Genomic DNA, 19,980 nt, shown 5'->3' with positions numbered 1-19,980 from the left:
GCTTTGTTTTATACAATGATAAATTTACATAAAGGTTTAGGATCGGACCTGAAAACAGTTAGATGAGGTGACCACCTAAGGCTCTCGATTTTGGAAGCCTAAAATTGTTCTTATAGTAATTTAGTTGAATAATTGTATTTGTAATGTAGTTTGTCGGCAATTGGCTTTGGGTTAGTTGTTCGACGCTCCTTAGATGCGCCTATAATTTTTTGGTTTTCTTTATGTTTTCCATTTTTTCATGTGGGTGTGAATGGGAGAAAAATAAAGTGTGGAACTAATTTTTGAAATTTATTGGTGTTCAGTTGAAAATTCTTCTGTTTTTGGCTCATGTTTTCACTCTCCCTTCCATGTTTTCTTGTATCTTGTAACTATTTTCATCTCCTAATTCTGGTCTCTCTTTTAATGGTGAAAAGAGTCTTTGTGATTGTGGCTCCTCCCCCTGACACACCCTGACTGGAATTAAGTCGATAATGAACTCCACTTCACGACCCTGATGGCAATCCAGGTAAATCGTTAGGAAAAAAGTCAGGAAAGTGTCTAATTACCCGAACATCTTCCACGCAAGCAGGATTCTCTTCCGTGACCACGACATGAGCCAAGTAGCCTTTACAACCTTTTTTCAACCAATTTGCCCTCACAGCTGAGATAACTCCATGCTTTAAACCGCTTTGTTCACCAACAAACACGACAATAAGCATGTCCAGTCGATGAAAGGTAACAACCTTTTGATAACAATCCAACTTGGCACGATTATAATGTAACCAATCTATGCCCAAGATAACATCAAAGACAATGATATCCAAAGGAACGAGATTGGATGGCATCACAAAGTCCTCAATAAGAACAAGACATCCTTGGTACTCCCAACCAACATAGTAAACTTCACCCCTAGGCATCGAGAACTCCAACTCAAAACCGAGGGGAGTGGGATGAGGTTGAGTCTTTTGAGCAAATGTATGGGAAATGACTAAATGTGTAGCACCAGAGTCAATTAATATTCTAGCAAAATGACCAAGAACATTCAACGTACCCATAATCAAGTCGGGGTTATTCTGCGCATCTTGCAAGGTGATATAGTTAACTCAGCCCTGAGCTTGCTATCAACTTCCTCTGCCCCTATTTCCCTGATTATGATTTCCTCGACCCTGGGTACCTCAACCTTGATTTGCAGATTAGTCTGCTTGGTCGATGTGCCGCTGCTAGAAGCTCCCTCATAATTCTGGTATTGTGCCCTAGTATACATATGTGCTCCACCACCCAGATACGATGTATAGCCCCCTTGATACTGAGTGTAGCCACCTTGGTACTGTGGATAACCACCCTGATAATAAGGATTTGGTGGATACTGGTATGCTCTTCCTAGATACTGAGCTACATCACCCTGATAATGATAAGCACCACCATAACTTGTCAGCGTGTAAGCACCAGGTCTTGCAATCTACTATAGAGGAACTGCATATGGTAAAGTATAAGGTTGAGGTTTTTGCTGATTTTGTTGATTTCGCAAACAATTGTTAGCATCCACTGCTTCCTCTCTTACACTCACCAAAATGATTGTTATTACACCTGTGACATAATGAAGCATTAGAATTGCTAGGATTCCTCTAGTTCTGAAAGCAGAAACCATATGTGGACTTGCCGCCTCTCCGCAGCATATTAGAATCTGAACCACCGCTCGACGATCTCGAACTATTTCCACTTCGCTTGAAATTATGGGTCTTTCTAGGGCCAAAAGAAGACTGCCCCCTATTATTGTTCCTCTGAACATTATTATTACCTTCCTCCTCATCATCATCATCATCAGGAGTGTTCTCAGAGTCCTTAACCCGAAGCAAAACTTCAAAGAATTCCTTATAGGTAGAACAGGGAGTCGAAGTCGCCATAGAACGCAGCCGTTTATGAGTCCCCCTCTTAAAAAGACGGAGCATCTCCTTAGGATTTGTGGCAGTCTCAAGACAGTAACGAAATAAATTTGTAAACTTCCGGTGATATTCAGTGGCTGACATCTTACCTTGCCTTAGCTCTGAGAATTCATCCTTTTTACAATCCAAATACTCTGGAGGAATAAATCTAGTCTGAAATAGATGCTTGAAAATATCCCAATCCATGGCATCTTCAGCAGATGATGGGCATGACACCTGAGCCCACCAAAATTTCGTTCCCCGACGAAAAAACCAAGTCGCTGTCTCTACCTAGCGTTCGCTGCAAGATTTCTCTGCCGCTACATAACTTGAAAGGTATTTTCAACATGATCGAGCCAAATCTGAAATTTCTCATAACCTTCATTGTCATAGAAATTATCTATCTTCAAGCGGGACACAGTCTCCAAGATGTTCCTCTAGGGAGGACGAAGTGCAGACTGAATAGCCCTGGTAATGGCTTCACCAAATTGCCCAAAGTCCGAAAATTTTACCTCAGAAGGGGCACGTGACTCTCTACGAAGTGGCATAATTTTGACATAAGAGATACAAAAATTATTAGGATCTATAGTACACACGAGGAATACAGGACTGCCTAAACCTATGCTCTAATACCAAACTGACACACCCCGACTGGAATCAATGACGTGATGGCCGTCACGTGAAGATGATGCAGCCGAAAGTGCAAGTGATGTAAGAAAATAGTGAATAAACTAAAACCGAATTAGAATTTAATTAAACTAATTCAGTGAGTGCGCAGAAGTGGTTACAACCCATAACTACAAATATTCAAAGCATAGATAACATAAGGGTAAAGTAGTTGAACGAGAGAGGGACTTATTACACAACTAGAGATAAGTTCCTACGTTAAGATGGAGATATGTTAGAATCCACCAGCTATTCCTCGTATGCCACAGATATAAATCAGCTAACTAGGACTTAGAAGGGCAAAAATAGAAGAGTGAGGGGGCACAAAAATAAAGGTTTATAAAATCCATTTATCCTTCAATTATACCAACCTCTCGCTGTAAAACAAGTATAATTTCCAAAATATCATACTATGTATAAGTATGAAAATCAAATGCATGCTCAATGTAAGTCCAGAAGTATGCCACAACAGATATTCTCAACAACAGTATAGATATGATTATGTGTTGTAATCTATACTAACATGTCAGTCGAAGTCACCTAATATGACCTGTACGATTGCACCTATCGCTCATCAGTCATATGCTAACACACGAGTCGAAGTCACCTAATGTGACCTGTATGACAAGACTAGGTGTAATAATAATAGCTCTAGTGCTACGATCACGTGAAGACTAGCGCTATGCTCGGGTCACCTGCGAGTCGGAGTCACCTAATGTGACTTGTACGATAAGACTAGCACCTACTTGGATCCAAGGCAAGCATGCGGTGCGGGAGATGAACATACACGTGAAGGACTAGCCCTGGCCCTAGGCAGGATCACTAACACCGGGGTGTAGCAATGATGAGCAAACTATATGTAAGCATGACATAATGATTCAACCATTCAATTCATCACATAACCTTACCTGGACTTACCTACGCATCCCGCTTTCACATTAGCATTTCAAACCATTCACATCGATTATATGCAGGTAATATGCATATGGATATGCCATGATGCAATATAAAACTCAACCATGTCATAGCATTTAGAAAAATATATAATTCATGGCATAAATGCATAAGACCATTTAAAAACATTTATGGAAACTATGAGGTATATATGTAATATACAAAATCAAAATGCCCACTCACATGTATGTTATAGGGTCATAGCCCCCTAGTCTCGCTTGTCCACGTACGTCCTCAGGGTAAGTCTCCCTTATATGCAAAATAACTAATAAAAATTACTTAACTAACACATATACGAAAAACTAGGAAAAACTTCCCATAACTTGCTCAAACGGAAGGTTTGAATATACCAAAATGTTCTACTCGAAGTCACGAACCTACATGTAAAAACCACTTATTGCCGGAGGCGCCCTCATGCACCGTCCAACCCATGGCCACACGCACAGGCACGTGCATTGTAGGTGACTGACGGAACAAAGGAATATTCCGTTTGAATTGAAAGAATATTTCGTTAAATAGTAACGGACATTAACAACGTTACCTGTCTTCGTCTGCAACTTGAATTTTCGCCGGAAACGTTTGAAAGTCGAAAAACAGGTCGAAGATTGGCCTGAAAATAGCTCAATAGCTCCGACCAAAAGTCAACCTCTTGAACTCACTTGTTTCGACGCCAACGACTCACCGAAACTAGTCTAGGACCCTTAAGGAGTTACGTAGAAGTTTTCTGAGTCTTGAAACTTTATAACTTGGCTGCGATCATGTCAACACAAAAACCACCGAGTCAGAGCATTGACCACTCAAAACTCAACCAACACGTGATTTGAGGGTATGGTTAAGTTCATGGTGATGAGAGGAGTCCAAATATATGGTTTTTAGGTTCGATCTGTGAAGAGATAGTGGTGGTCTTCTTTGTTGTAGAGAAGAACGAGGTACGGGTTTGAGAGAGAAGTGATGGTTCTGATTGGGCAGAGAAAACGAAGAGTCTGATTGGGTGCCAAAAAGAGGGAAGAAAACTAATTGGTGAAAAACATAAGGCATGAATCAAATTTTAAAGAAGTAAAAGGATAGGCTTTTATAGATTTCCCACAGTAAAAGCAAATCAGAAAATCTATCTGAATAGTGTTTCTAACACTGATAAAATTAACGTACACTCATAACAACATGTATAGTTTAATTACGATAGTGAGAAAATAATTTAAAGCTGAAATCACGTCCACGTCACTTTGATAACAAGGGCAGAAATGATAATTCACATACTCAGGGAGAAATTACATAGAAGACAGGTCGTCACACCCCCACTTTGTTAAGGAGACCATTTGGATCAGTGATCATTATTCAGAATTGAGGTGTTGGTATGTGAGGAAGTGTCTTTTCCTTGTTGTGCTTGTCAAAATCAAGTAAGATAAACAAATTCTTAAAAATTTAATCCCTAGTTTCAATGTATTCAAAAAAAAAATAAAAATATCCCTAGTTTCAATCGTAATCTTATTCTTAAGAAAGTAAAAAAAAATTACTTGGTGACCAAGATAACTTTAGAATTCAAAAAAGATTAATGGAGGTGCAATGGAATGAGAATTGAGAAGAATAAAGACGTCGTAAATGCAGTGGAGACAACGAGATAAGAGACGAGAAAGAAAGAGTGTCATTCTTTTTCCTTGGTGCAAAAGTGAATACTGTATCATGGGTTAAGTTCATTGTTTAGCTTAGTTAGGCTAAAACAATGATGGATAATTGGTCGTAGATAAGTGTTACATAAGCAAAGTAGATAATAAAGCAAACAAAATTATATTTGAGGACCAATGCTCCATTTTATGTTAAATTTTGAGATTAAGTCGTAGTTTTGAGTGAAAGGAAATAACTTTATTTTCTGTAAAAAAAAAATTGTAAAAAAGTTTGATATGTTTATAATTTGACAATCCGTCCCTAATTTTACGATTTTATTAATTTTAAAAGAGTGAATGGACGAAAATGTGCCTAAAGGCAAAATTGTTGACCTTCATTAACTGTCATTTCGGGACGCGTATGAGCTCTTAGGTTGCCGTAACCTCGAAGTACTTAACGTTACGAATGTGTAGGCGCAAAGCGGAATCGAATTTGGAGATACAATAAATATTTTATAAAACTAAAAAACTTGAGGGTGTTTTATAAAATTTGAATTTTGGGTACTTTATTATCTTAATATTTTCTAAGTGCATATTTTAAATATTTTACAATTTTTCTGGCCCATGGGGCCCATACCCACATAAACTCTCCACTCTCTTCTTGCCATGTTTCCTCTCATCCACCATAAACTGGGACTCTCTCTCTCTCCTCTTTATCATTTCCCCTCTCTCTTTCACTCTAGCTCTCTCCACTCTTTGTACAATCACCAGTGCTACCTCACGTCACCGACTTCAACGACAACACCGAGTTCACTCTTCCCTGTGAACCAGCACCACCATCATCACTTCATTCATTTTCTTAAACCCACTCCAAAACCCTGGAATCTTGACAGTGATAGAGACCACTGTACACTTCCCCTTCAACAAACCACCGGCAAGTTTCGATGATGCCGAGCAAGGTAAGGTTTAAACCATATGTTTTTGCCTCCGCCTACCTCATTTTAACGATAATTGACTCCTTAGACGTGAGTTTTGGTGGCGTTATTGTAAAAACCATCTCGGGGAAACTATTTTTCCAGTTTCTGGCAAAGTCCGCATGGTTACATGTCGTTTTACCACTGATCGAGGAAACTAAAGGCATATTCCAATCCCTTGTCCCCTAAGCTTCAATTTGATAAATTGGAAAGCTAAGGTTAGTGAAGATTTTGAGTGGTCGGAGCTGGGATTTATCCCGGTAGTTGCAGCATCAACTGGCAGGATAAGAAGAAGAAGAAAAATGCTGTAACTGGCTAGAGAAGAGAAAAAAAAAAAAAAAAAAAAAGGAAGCCCAAATCTGCGACCTGGATCCAAATTCGAACCTGGGATTTGGCCCAACCCATCTCTGAATTAAGCTTGGAATATTCCTTGTGTGAACTTTTTCGAAATTTTCTCGAGAACCCTCATAGGCTAATTTGACGCCCAAGTCCGTTTTTGACATCCATTTAGTGAAGTTCTGAAGTTTTGACATAGATGACCACCGAAGCGTCTCGGATGACTTTTTAGGGTTGACCATTGACTTTTCATTGACTTTTTACGAAAATTGCCCAGTACCCCTCTTAGCGTATCTCAATGCTCTGATTCCAAATCCGCACTCCATTTTCCCAAAGTCATTTTAGCTGAGTTTTACTAACGGGTCCCAATATTATGCTTAGGTGCAATTACCACCGAAGACTCCGGCCTTCCTAGTTCGAGCACTTGCGATCTCACGAGTATCTATGAGTGGGTCTTTTCTTTATATAGTATATATATAGTTGTTAGTTTCCGTTTATACATTTCATAAAGAGTTTTCTACAATTTGCCTAGATTAGTGTGATGTTTATTTACGTTATCTGCTCGTCATGTGATGCACTGGTGCTAGTACTCGCCCCGGCTAGGGCCAATCTTTCACATATATGTTCACATTGCACCGTATGCTCACTTTGGATCCATTGTAGGTGCTAGTCATGTCCTAGATTGCTATAGGCAATTAGGACTCGTATGTGATGCACATAGCACTAGTCTTCACGTGATTGTAGTACTAGAACGTAAATCATTATTACACCCGGTCCTATTCATGTCAGAATATCTTTGCATGAACTTGTGTGTCAGCATATGTTAATGAACACTCGTTATGATATGTTAGTTCATGCGAGATTACATGATACTGAACGTTAGGCATTTATTTACAAAATATTGTGACTTATTAAATTCTTGAGATATTGCAGGCTATGGTAAGTATTTTCACACTATACGTAGTTGTTGACTACGAAAATTACAAAACCTACGTGGCGTGCAGGCCGAGTAACTAATGAACTAACTACGTCCTTCGGTTGAATGCGGGGCGTGCCAACTCGTCGGCCGAGCTCGGCCGAGGAGTAAAATGTGATGTCGCGTTGGGTGCGCTATCGACTTCTGTATCTTGCGATTGCGACCGAGGAAGGAACGCTCTCGGTCTCTGGGTTCTATAGCCTGAAGACAAGGCTACTAATTCTACGGAGTTCACAGGTCGTCGGACCCTGATTCGGTCACTGTGATTATATTCGTAAGAGTATAAGCACGCCGAATCAAGACCAAACTATATGGGCACAGGTACTCGAATGTGATGTATGTCTTGATGGTAAACGTAGTTCGGCCGTCGGAATGCTGAACCCTGAAACTTACTTGCGAGTATCCAATCATAAACTCACTCGGCGTCCAATACGCCGAGCAATGCAACTCGTAACACCCAACTACGCCGAAAAGGCTTAGTTAGATGACCTCTACCAACAAAGGTTCGAAAACCCTTCTCGGCCGAGACTTAGATAGATAATCGGTCGACCTCGACGCAGTGCTGTTTATCCAAACTGAAGGTGTTTCTCGGTCGGCTGATTCTGCGGCAGCAGTGCTGTTTATCCAAACTGAAGGTGCTCACCGGTTGCTTCCACAGTGCTGTTTATCCAAACTGTCGCAGGAGTCTGTTTAGTTTATTGCGATGTATTACGTATGATAAGCACTGCGTTGGAGATTTATTTTTACTCGAAATATTGATTCTCCCCTATGCCGGTAAATCCTGGTGAGGTTCCTCGACCTCCTTTCAGGACCGTTAAGTATTTTCACATGTTATTACGTGAGCAATCTGCTGCTATATTTTGAACATGTATATTTTTTTCGGCAGGGGTTATTAAGTTTTCGAAAAGGTTTTTACAAAGCTTATTTTTAGGCTCACTCGCCCTTGTTTTTTCACCCGTCCAAGTTTTAGTAGCTAAGCTTTTGCATTGACGAGGATTCTTGGCAAATTTCAGTATAGGTGGTACCTTCAATGGTATAATTCTCATCCTATTTTATTGTACTTTACGTATGCTCTGACATCAGGTGTGAAATGTGTTCATTACCGCTCACGAGCGCAATCTTATATTTAGACTTTTAGGTTTAAATTTATCCACATTTTCTACATTACTACACTTTATGACTTCGTCACCCTCCTGTGTTGGCCAGCACAACTCGATTTGGAGTTCAGATGGATATTCCGGGTTGAGGTGTATCATAATAAGACTATGCGTGATAACCATTTCACTTTTTATTTTAAATAATAACGAAAATAAAATAATTATAAGAACGAAGAAAATAAAATGAAAGCCAAACTCCATACCACGCGACTCTCACGTGTCGGGTCGAACCGAGAAAATAATCAGGGAGTCTCGCGACTGGGAGAGGAAGCAGAGCAGACTCAGCAGGGATGGAGGGAAAGGCAGTGAGAGGCGAAGCGATGGAGAGCATATCGGAGAGGCTATCGTCGTTGGAGGATCTCTACTTCCCTCGTGCCCTACAATCCAACGCCCTCAATCCCTCTGAACGCAAGGCTATACTCCTCGACCTCCTTTCGAGGGACGTCGCCGTTTTCCTAGGTACCCTTATCTATATCTCTCACATGTCTGTGTTTGGTATGCTGATATCCAATGTCTTTTAATTAGGTTTTTACAGTACTTCTTCACAGGCTCACAGCCCCTAACTTTCTGCTTGGTTACTGGGAAAAAAGAAAAAGAAAATTGTTCCTTTGGTTTCTGAGAAAATTGAGGGGAGGGAAGAACAAATTGTGGTAAAGCTGATAAATTAGTGTAGTGGTGATAGGCTTTTAGCTCAGCTACGCGTTTGAAATCAAGAATTTAAGGATAATTATTTTTTTTAATTTCTATTTTTGATAATATTCATTCGTTTTGGATGCTGAGAGAATTGAGATTAGAGAATGAATTCTTAGCTGCATGTTTGTATGTTTCTTTGTTTGGGAATCTCACTTTAGCAGGGGCAAACTGGTTCGAACTTCCGAAATTAGACTGAATTACAGAACAATGTCTTCTTTTTTTATCAAAATTTTTATGGGAAGCTGATGGTTTGAGTTAATTTTAATTCCCATTTTTCCAATACCCTTTTTCTTGATTGTTTATTTTATTTGTCCAGAACGTTATGGTTCAAAATTGACCTTTGATGAGCTCCGAGAGTTTGATGCGCTCCAAGATGATTATGAAATCAATTGGCATGTGAAGCATCTTAAAAGCTTAATGAGTCCAACATCAGATGAATTGAAGTCAAGGTCAGTTACAGTCAAGAACCGGAGGCGAGCATACCTGAACAAATTGATGTTTGACGGGAATTATTTCTCAGAGGACTCAATGAGAGAGAGAGAGCCATACTTGCATCATGAATATGTTGGGAAGTTTCAGGATCCCATTGGAAGGACCATGGCCAGACCCGGAGAAAGGTGGTCGGACACGTTGTTGAGGAGGGCAGAGGAAGCAGTTTTGATTTCAAAGATTAGAGGGGAGCAGCAGAGGTTGGGTGTTCCTGAAAGTGATTGGGTTGGTGGTGGTGATAGAAACCAGCAAGAAGAGCAAGAGGAGGAGGAGGAGGAGGAGAGAAGAAGAAGAAGAGGAAGAGGATGAAGACAAAGAGGAAGCTGTGAGGGCTGACAGAGGCGCACAATCTACCGAGGTAACTTAGTAAACAATTACAAAGTTATACTTGCAAAATTGATAAGTCTTGTTTGTTTATCTATATATTTATATATTTAATATTTGTGCTGACTACCACATGATAAAAAATGAAAACAATATGGTGATTTTCTGTATTCTCTGTTGAATTTTGGAGTATTGTTCTATGAGATATGTAATGACCAAAATTGCATGCATAAAACCTGTCTATTTATTTATTTTCCTTTTTAAGTGGGTTATAATAAAATCCTAGCTATGACTTCAGATTTTAGACCCCTCTTGCCCTGCCGTTCTTCTCTTAACTATTGTATTATGCTGCGTATAGATAGCATAATACCTTGATTTTCTTATTTGTTGCATTTGAGTCGGTTTTATAATAATTCTTACAAATGAGAAGAGGTGGTAACGTAGTTGTGAGTGTTGTGACACTCTGCTCTACTGATGAAACGTTAAGGCCCCGTTTAACAACCATTTTGTTTTCAGTTTTAGTTTTCATTTTTTTCCCTAGAGATACAGGGAAACTATATGGGAGGAATGCAGAATGGAGAAGGGTGAAGGGAGGTGGTGGGAGGAAGGAGGGAGAAATGAAGGAGATTATATGAAAGCAAAATCTTGCAAGAGAAACCCACTTAATGTTATTTTCACTTTTTGGGTTTTATTATTTATTTTGTGCATCAATTCATACACATTTCTTCCACTATCCTTCCTTCACCCTTCTTCATTCCTCTTTTCTCCCTAGTACTTTTCCGATGTCTATAGCACAAAGGCTGAAAAATGAAAAACTAATCATGAATGGTTATCAAACAGCCCCTAAAGATTGTAATAATCTTCAATCAAGTCGGTGAACGTGCTTTCTTCATGCTTGGTCTTTGGTTGTTGTATAATTCAAATATTACGAATGATTTAGTTGTCTAGTTGACTCTATTAGTTGTTACAAATCATGCAGGTTGTTCTAATGTTTTCAGATTTGCCTTGTTACTTATAGATGCTTATCGATCATCCAGTTGCACCCAACGGTGCTCAAACTATGGATAATCGAGATGTGCCCAATGGTGCTCAAACTGCAGGTCAGTCGGATGGGCCCAACGGTACTCAAACCACCACAGGAGGGCACAGTGAGAAAGAAACTTTATCTGCGGCAGAGTTGGAAGATCAGATGGACCAGTTCACCCACATCATGCAGCAAAAGTTTTTGTTGGGAGAAGATTCCGAGTACTTAGATTACACACAAATTGACAATGACGAAACACTGGATGATCACTGGCAGAGGGAAGCCAACCATGATGCTGAGGAGAAGTACTTTGCCGAGGATTAAAAGGAATCAAAGTGCATCCATTGTTTTCCTGTCTGCTCTAACTGAAAGCAATACTCTCAGTGTCCTTGAGAGTTCGGTTACCTAGAAATCCAGTTGTAAGTATACGCCTAGTTTCTCCGTCACTGTACATTATGTGTGTCACCAGCACTTTGTTTTAGTTGTTTGCCGGCTTTTCAAACTTAAACATCTTCAGAGTACTTGAAAGGTTAGTCTCGACTGATTTAGATTATGCCGATGGAAACGTACTACAAAGCTCAAATATGTTCTCAAAGTTTATCCTTGGTATTATTCTACCACAGTATTTGCCGATAAGACCACATGGATTGTGGATTGGTATTTTCCTGTCCTGTCCTTACCATGTGATTTTTACCAAGTGCATGCACCATAATTTCATTTATAGAGAACACCGTACAGGGCATAGGTACAACGTTGTCGTAGCTTCCCATGTTAATAATATGATGCCTTGCGTAAGTCTTTTTTGCACTTGATTATTGGTTCAGGATGCCAGGCTGGCGGTGTAACCGTTCCATGGAGATGCATAGTGATGCATATACACACAGTTTAAAAGTAAAGTGACGTGTTTTAATGGGACATGTGCAGCAAAACCTGTACTTTTGTATCAAGTCCGTAAGTTATGGGGAGTTCGAGGTTTTTTTTTTTTTTTTTTTTTTTTTCCCTACAAGGAACTTGAACTTATAGGCGATTCGGTAGTGTTAAGAAAAATTAGCCTTCATGCACAAGCTCATGCATGTGCAGAAGATATTTTTTGGATCATGACGTGCTATGCGCGATTTATATGTTTTAAATGTATTTATATGCATAAATTGACAAAAGGAAAGTCAAGTAATTGAAGTAAATGAATAGTCCTAGATCATGTTAGAAGAAACCCCTCATAAACCAATTAAAGCAGTTGAATTCATATAATAAAATCGGTCTCTATATAATTTACATAAGAATAAAGAAAATAATATTTAATAAACAATTGATTGAATCACATTATTGTTAGCTCATGTGAAGCAAAAGGCCCAACGGTCAGAAATTTGACCGTTGGCCACGTGGCATCGTGTTGGCTGTTGGATTTGATTATTTTTCAAATCCAACGGTCCCGATTAATTACAACATTAAAATTTATTAAAAATTAATTAAAAAATGTCAAAAATTTTTAAAAAAATACAGAAAAATTTTAAAAAATTAATTTTTTTTTTCTATAGGAAGTGACACGTGGGTTGTCGGGATTGGTTGAAAATCTTAGCGGAAATCTATTCAAAAAATAGTACGTTCGGATAATGACACGTGGCGTGACGAGATTGGTTAAAAATCCTATCCGAAATTAAAACTATTTTTTTTTATTATTTTATAAAAAAATTATTTAATATTTTAAATGGACTGGGTGCCAGCACATTTTGTAGGGGTGGAGATCGTTTGTGCCAGCGCATTTTTAGACTAGGTGCCAGCACATTTTTTTTTGGGATGGAGATGCTTTGGCCTATTACTATTCATTGAGTCTGTTACTGTTCAATAACCCACCTACCTCCCCCTTAATGTAGATAATATTGTTTGTTTTAAAAAAAAATCATTTGACAACTAATTTAATCACATTATTATCCCCTTGCGAATGACCTTTTTTATAACCGGCATTACACGCCTCTTGAGATGTTTTGAACGTAATTAAAAATAAAGAAATTGAATTATATTATTACTAACCTATTGTCGGGTACTAATTAAAAACAAAAAACAAAAAAACCACAAAAAAAAATTAATTATTAAAAAAATACTATTAAAATGAGGAAAATGCTCCTGCCTTATTTGATGCATTATTTTAGGATGCTTTTGAAATTTTTTTGTCTTGGAAGCATTTTTATCCAAATATTTTTGTTAAAACTTGGTGACACCAAAATCACCATTCACTGTTTCCATTAACTTTATATATAGACATATTTAAAAAATGTATAATTAGTTCGATGCGTGTACGAGAGATCTTTAATTGTTTACGTGGATCACGGTTAGAAATTGCCGAACAATTATGATTGGTTTAAGTGTGTCCGACCTAACAACTTTCATTAGCTTTACACTCTGACCGTTGTCTCATTACTGCAATTATTAATGTGAGCTAGCAGCTATCATTAGCTTACATGAACAGAAACATGTCCTATCCTATAAATATCATCAGTGCACGGTGTACCTTTCCATTTCATGTTACCAGTGCAATATATTTGCATAGTTATTTCACTTTTCCCGTGATTATATAATGCACACTTCAATACATTTTTGTTTGTATTTCACTCATAATTATTGTGCTTATCTCAATAATCTCTACCGTCTATCGTTAAGATTGGCCGAGGCGGATAAAGACGGTTGCGTACTTACATGATAAAGGACTTTTTAGCTTAGCGGTCCGGTCATCTATAGATTGTAGGTGGTTAACTTGTATTCCGAGTTCACGTTTTGCCTAAAACTCGGAGCGTTTTCTGAACAACCCACTTATTCTGCACTTGACAAATACCACGCTCCATCGTGGACCCCACCCCTACCCTTCCCCTGCCACCAGAGAAGAAGGAGAATGTCGAATTTATTGCAAGTCCCATTCATAATTTTAGTTTTTTTTTTCGTGAAATTTTTAGTTGTGACGAGAAGATAAGTGGTATGTGGTGAGAAATTTTATTTTTTACGTTATTAATTTTTTAGCACACATATTCTAACATTTGTATAATGACACGTAATGTATCATTTCGTGTACCAATCACACTGAAAAATATCGCATTCTCTTCACTCATTAGTCTCACTCAAATTATTAATTTAATTATTTTAAAGTTAAAAACCATAAACAGCGAAAACTATATCTGGCGACAGCTCCACTCCGATTGGCTCCCGCCCGATTGGGGTCCCACATGACGATCCACCCAACATTCCCCGATCACCCGACACGTGGTGGTCATATCCTCCCCTCCTCTCTACAGAATCTAAACGACCCACACTCTAGATCTCCCTCCATATCGTTCTCCCATCCATCTCCAACTAAATTACCATAATACCCTCCTCCGTAATAAATATAAGCTTCTCTCACCTCACTCTGATTTCGCACTAATACTCTATCTCTCCCTCTCAAAGCTGAAGCTGGGTTAGCTAACCCAAGCCCGAACGAACGAATTCCAGGCGACATGAGTTAGCAATCCAAACCGAAAACCCTACTTCCACAGCCCTAGGTTTTTTCTCTTTTCAAATTTCAATTTTTATTTATTTTTCATTTTTTTTAGGGTAAAATCGAAATTACCATGTTTGGGTGATTAATTTTGGGCATCGAAGAAGAAGAAGAAGAAGAGATGTACAGAGAGCGCGGGGTGGTTGGGTCTAAGACGGCGGAGGTGTTGGGGCCCGCCGTTGATCGGAAGCAGCGGATCAACGACGCCTTGGACAAGCAGCTTGAGCGATCCTCGCCCTCCACTTCTAGGGCAATCAACGGCAAGGACAAGCCGCTTATCATGGGTGGGAAGCAGCCTCCCTCCGATCACAAAGACTCTCGTTCTGCCTCTCTCACCAAAACCAATTGCTCCGATGGTCTGAAATTTTCTTTCTTTCCTTCTTTTCATAGTCGTGTTAATTCGATTTTAGTCGCATTTGGTACCTTTTGTTTACTAATTTTTCATCTTTTTAATTTTTTTGTGGGTTTCTCTTGAAAGAGGAGATTATAGATCGATTGTCTGCCTAGCATCATTATTAGGTTAAAGGTCTATGTTTTGCTTTGTTGCATTAAGTTTAAGCCTAGTTTGGAAGAAGAAGAAACATGGTATATCATAGATTTACCTTTTGATAAACCTCGAAGAAATGAACTGCATCTGGGTTGAAAGATAAAATTTTTACTTCCATAATATCAATTGGGTGTGTGCATAATATGAAGCACGTATACTTCAGTTTGGTCGTGTATTATGCGTCGGATACTTCCAGATACAAGTATTCGGCATTTAGGATAGCATTACACTTTCAGATGAGATTTTAAGAGGAGAAAACTAATAGGAAACAAAGATTTAGTTCAAAGATGAACTTGAATTTGGATGTATTTATGTTAAAATGTGTTTTAAATTATATATTTTATTGTCGTATCCATGACATATTGTAACCTAGTTTGTAGAAATTTTACTATCACCATGTCTTGGCGTATCGTGTCACCTTATCTGTATCCATGCTTCATACGCATATACTTGTTTTTATTCGATCGGGTGTGTGCATATACTTGTTTTTATACAATCGGGTGTGTGCATATACTTGTTTTTATACGATGGATATCCATTTAGGAATTCTATTATAGCACTTGACAATGCGTATTACGGATAAGCATTCTGTTTTTACCCATTGAAGCTTGTTAGTGGTATTTGAATCAAACTTTGTTATATAGAGCTAAAACTAAAGTATGTCCTTTGCTGTAGAAGTCCGCCCCAAATTAAATACCATTGTCTTATTTCTTTAGCAAGCTTATCAATAGAAGAAAAGCTGTAATTTTGAGGCCCATTTAGATGGTTATTCAGTCTGCTGTCCCATCCCTTCCCTCACATGATTTTACAGTCCTTTAAACCACCACCAGGCCCCGAATCCAGAGGCTACTGGGCATTTGGGATATTTGTTTGAACTTTGGCAAGAGTCGGTCATTGTAGTAGAATTAGGTTTTTGTAGGGAGTAATACTAAACAGTTAGATGTTCACTCACATTTTGTGATATTGAACATCTATTCGTGTTGATCTAGAGTTAATATTGTCGTCTCAACATGAAGACATCTTTGTTATTGTAGTCTGGATGTGTCCCTTTTGTATAAGGAGCAATGTTGATAAACCATAACAATAGTTTTCATCATTAAAATCATTGACGTATGTGATTTGTGGAACTCTAGTAAAATTTGATTTATAACTAGAAGGTATATTGATAGATAGAAGCTACCAGTTCTGTAAATTTACTGATTGGAATGTATTTGAATTGGCTGTAGAGGAATCTGAGACAGACAGTGAAGAGTCGGATGTTAGTGGTTCCGAAGGGGATGACACATCTTGGATCTCATGGTTTTGCAATTTGAGAGGAAATGAATTTTTCTGCGAAGTCGATGATGATTACATACAAGATGATTTTAACCTCTGCGGGCTATGCAGCCAAGTGCCGTACTATGATTATGCACTTGATTTAATTCTGGATGTTGAATCTTCTCACGGTAAGTATATGTTTTGGTTTATTGTCTCGTTTGATGACAACTATGGTGTTAATGACATTATATTAGATATTATGTTTCTTATAAAATAAAAATAAGTTTGTTATGCATTGGCCCATGTGTATTCTTCAATTCAGCTATATGATTAAACTGTATTTTTTGCTAGAACTCTTTCCGATTACTTCAGAATATTGATGTCTGCTTTCGTGAAATTTTTTCTTTCCCCAGCTTAATAATAAAGTACGATTTTTTTAAGACCCAATAAGGTACTCTTAAAAGCCCTTATTTAAAAAAAGTTCCAACTTAATTTTACCCTCTTGAAAAAAATTAGAAAACAAAAATTGAAAATGAAAAGAAGAAGCCTCTTGCCCTCTTTCCTGCCCTGTCCCACTAGCCCTCTCTCCCTCATGTGCTAACCGTGGTGTTTCTGTGGTCAGTGGTAATGTTTCTGGTTGCCAGTGGCCACTGAGATTTATAATTCTTACTTTTTAAAGGCTGGAAAGAATACTAATAGAAGAGGTAAGATTCCATTTGTTATTTTCGAGAAAAGAATGTAGAGAGAAATATTTTGGATACAAGTAGACAACCCAGTTTTAGAATATATGACAATATTTGTGCTCCTTGATCACCCATAAGATTGTTTGCCAATTTTGATATATACTTTTGGCAGGTGATATGTTCACAGAAGAACAAAATGAATTGATTGAATCAGCGGCAGAGATGCTTTATGGTCTCATTCATGTTCGATATATATTGACAAGCAAGGGCATGGCTGCCATGGCAAGTTTCTTTTCTTGATTGTCTGTTTGACAGTTTCATTGCTTATTGACTGTAAAATTTGGAAATTTAGAATTGGGTTATTGGATCTACAGCTAGACAAGTACAAGAACTATGATTTTGGGAGATGCCCGAGAGTTTTCTGCAGTGGACAACCCTGCCTCCCAATTGGCCAGTCAGATATCCCACGGTCCAGCACTGTAAAAATATACTGCCCCAAGTGTGAAGATATTTACTACCCTCGATCAAAGTATCAAGGTAGTATCCTTTATATCATTGAACCTATATTTACAATTGCTGGCTGCATATAACCAGCTGGTTTGTTAAGATGCTGCTCACAGAATTTTCTTTCATGCCTTGCCTTATATTTTTTTTTTTTTGTTCCTTTGCTGGTTGGTATCTATATGTCCCGTAAGCATTAATCTCTTGTCCAGGTTGAGCTGGGGGTTTCTTTAATTTAAATTCAATTTGTAGGTTTTGTCCTGAGAGGTATCATACAGTAAGTTTTTTTCGTCTTCTAACTCACTTGCATCAGTAGGCGTTATGGGTGTCTGTTTGGAGAGGATTACATGTTGTGCAGTGGGGAGGTCTTAGGCTGCTTCCTTTGTGCATAGTTAAGCATCGATTAATTTAAGCAACTTCATTTTGTCATCTGGGAACATTGTTAGTTTCGTACTGATATCTTCTGTTTATTCTTGAATTTTGTTAAAAAATATGAATTTACTGCATACTTTCGTACTTACCTTTATCAGTATCCTGCCTTTTGCTTTGTGATCTATAACATCATTGAGGGCCGTGGCTCATTTTGATGGTCGGACACAATGCTCACTAGTTATGCTTGCATTAATTTCTGAGTTACTTAACTCTATCTAGACATTGATGGAGCCTATTTCGGAAGCACATTTCCGCACCTGTTCATGATGACATACGGGCACCTGAAGCCACAGAAAGCGTCACAGAGTTATGTTCCTAGAGTGTTCGGATTCAAGCTTCACAAGCCATGATGCTGAAATTTCAAGCTTCAGCCAGGGCTTTCATGTGAGACTTACTCCCCTCTGTCAGTAATGTTCTCGAGAGCGGGCGGACTTGTCCGTTTGGCTTTATTATCAATAATTACGTTGTAGTGGCTTCTGCCGGACTTGTTTTCTTCGTTTTCTTATTAGCTAAAGCGGGATTATTGGCGCTCTGAGAATAGCTAGTTCATCTCTACAATTTTCTTGTGTCTTGAGAATTGTATCGTGTAGTCTCTTAATATTCTTGTCTAATAGAGCAGCAGTAGGATTATATGCGCACTTAATTGTTGGAATATAGCATCATATAATTTTAGGGGTGTGATATCCACACATCCCATTTTACTTCTTACACACCTTTTTAATTTTTGGCCGTCGGATCGGATGAATTGAAGAAGATCAATAGACATAAATTATCAAGGGGTGTGTGAGATGTAAAACTGGGATGTGTGGATAGCACATCCCTAATTTTATACCCTCTACATTCGGATATTTTTTGTACGCACTGGATGTGTTATTCTGCTTTTGAGTCGTATTACATACGCACTTGTATGAGATGTTGGTATATATTTTTGGTGTGCAATTTGCAAGGGGACATCTATGCTGCATGGATTCTGAATTGGAAGGTTGGGAGCCCTCTTTTGTCTATTAGTCGGGAAGTGATTTCTGCACTCTTTTCTTTTTCATTTGCACTCGTTTTTTTGGAGTAGGATTCTCTCTTCTTTTTTCTCTCCCCTTCTATTTGGACGGTCACGATTAAATTACGTGAAATTTCGTGAAATTCTATAGAGGGTGCAAATGAAGGATTCTCACAATCATGCATCATGGCACTAAATCCACAGAAATCTTTTTTCTTCATTTGCACTCTTCACGGAATTTCAAGGATTTATGCACCCTTGGATTGAAATTGATTTTTTGCAAGAATAATCTATGAATGGATACTTGAAAAATAGATTATTCAGATCGTTAAAATTTGATGGGATGTGAACTCTGCAATTATCCTCACTTTTTGAAACAATGAGATCCCTTCTTCCTGACCTTAAGTGAATCATTTTCCCCATAACGTTATAAAAACTTGCAATTTGTTTAAACAAATGTTTATATTCACTATTGAAAATCGCAATGCCACATTAGCAAAATTAACACTTCACTCAACTTAGATGAAGAAAAGGGGTAAATTGGAATACAAAAGAAGAGTACATGTGATAAAGTGAGATAAAATAGAGTGTACGTGTAAAGCGAGATTTTGTAAAGAGTATGCGGGCACAAATTAAAATGTTTTTTTTCTTCTTATTTGTTGGAAATTATTATTGCGGTCAAAAATCTCATTGTACACTTCTTACAAATGTATATATTTTTTTCTTTCTAAATGTAGTGCTTAATTAGTTTTCCATCAACCGGCTAAGGTAAATTCAAACGTTTCACTTCCTTCAACATTCGAAAGAAAATATCATTAGTTTAATTTAACATTAAAGGAAAACTAATGAAAAATATTTGAAAACTTTGAGTTTTAAAGATAAGAACAAAATAAAGGGTAAAGTGAATAGCACCATGATTGATTTTTTAGTGTAAAAATGTTTGAAAAC

The 19,980-nt window shown here is 38.1% G+C and overlaps 2 protein-coding genes across 6 annotated transcripts; both read left to right on the top strand.

Annotated features, from left to right (window-relative positions):
- The first annotated feature begins 8,748 nt into the window (after positions 1–8,748).
- Positions 8,749–11,616, top strand: LOC125475252 (coiled-coil domain-containing protein 97). The gene is given in 4 exon segments (XM_048579886.1): positions 8,749–9,024; positions 9,575–10,028; positions 10,030–10,105; positions 11,090–11,616. Coding segments are annotated over 4 exon segments (1,029 nt in total). The 5' UTR covers positions 8,749–8,855; the 3' UTR covers positions 11,420–11,616.
- Positions 11,617–14,498: 2,882 nt separating this feature from the next.
- On the top strand, positions 14,499–19,175 carry LOC125475251 (casein kinase II subunit beta-1-like). 5 transcript variants are annotated; one of them, XM_048579885.1, is made up of 6 exons: positions 14,505–14,581; positions 14,674–14,974; positions 16,392–16,610; positions 17,278–17,387; positions 17,480–17,645; positions 18,258–18,676. In XM_048579885.1, exons 2-6 carry the CDS (start codon positions 14,740–14,742, stop codon positions 18,386–18,388), a joined length of 861 nt encoding a protein of 286 aa, XP_048435842.1. In that variant the 5' UTR covers positions 14,505–14,581; positions 14,674–14,739; the 3' UTR covers positions 18,389–18,676. The 5 variants fall into 5 exon arrangements, with proteins under 5 accessions (XP_048435841.1, XP_048435842.1, XP_048435838.1 ...); XM_048579881.1 differs by lacking the exon at positions 14,505–14,581 and adding an exon at positions 18,971–19,175 and having other exon boundaries at positions 14,719–14,974; positions 18,258–18,422; XM_048579884.1 differs by having other exon boundaries at positions 14,499–14,974.
- The last annotated feature ends 805 nt before the right edge of the window (positions 19,176–19,980 follow it).

This window comes from the organism of the source record quoted next, unplaced genomic scaffold (genome assembly GCF_019419815.1).
Source record: "Pyrus x bretschneideri cultivar Hongxiangsu unplaced genomic scaffold, Pyrus_bretschneideri_v1 Contig14, whole genome shotgun sequence".
In the NCBI taxonomy this organism is placed as follows: Eukaryota; Viridiplantae; Streptophyta; class Magnoliopsida; order Rosales; family Rosaceae; genus Pyrus; species Pyrus x bretschneideri.
This window is presented reverse-complemented; position numbering and strand designations above follow the sequence as displayed.

Coding starts and splice junctions, on each gene's coding strand:
- LOC125475251 (XM_048579881.1), top strand. CDS start 14,740: ATGTACAGAGAGCGCGGGGTGGTTGGGTCTAAGACGGCGGAGGTGTTG. Junction 16,611..17,277: donor GGATGTTGAATCTTCTCACG/GTAAGTATATGT, acceptor TACTTTTGGCAG/GTGATATGTTCACAGAAGAA. Junction 17,646..18,257: donor TCGATCAAAGTATCAAGGTA/GTATCCTTTATA, acceptor AACTCTATCTAG/ACATTGATGGAGCCTATTTC.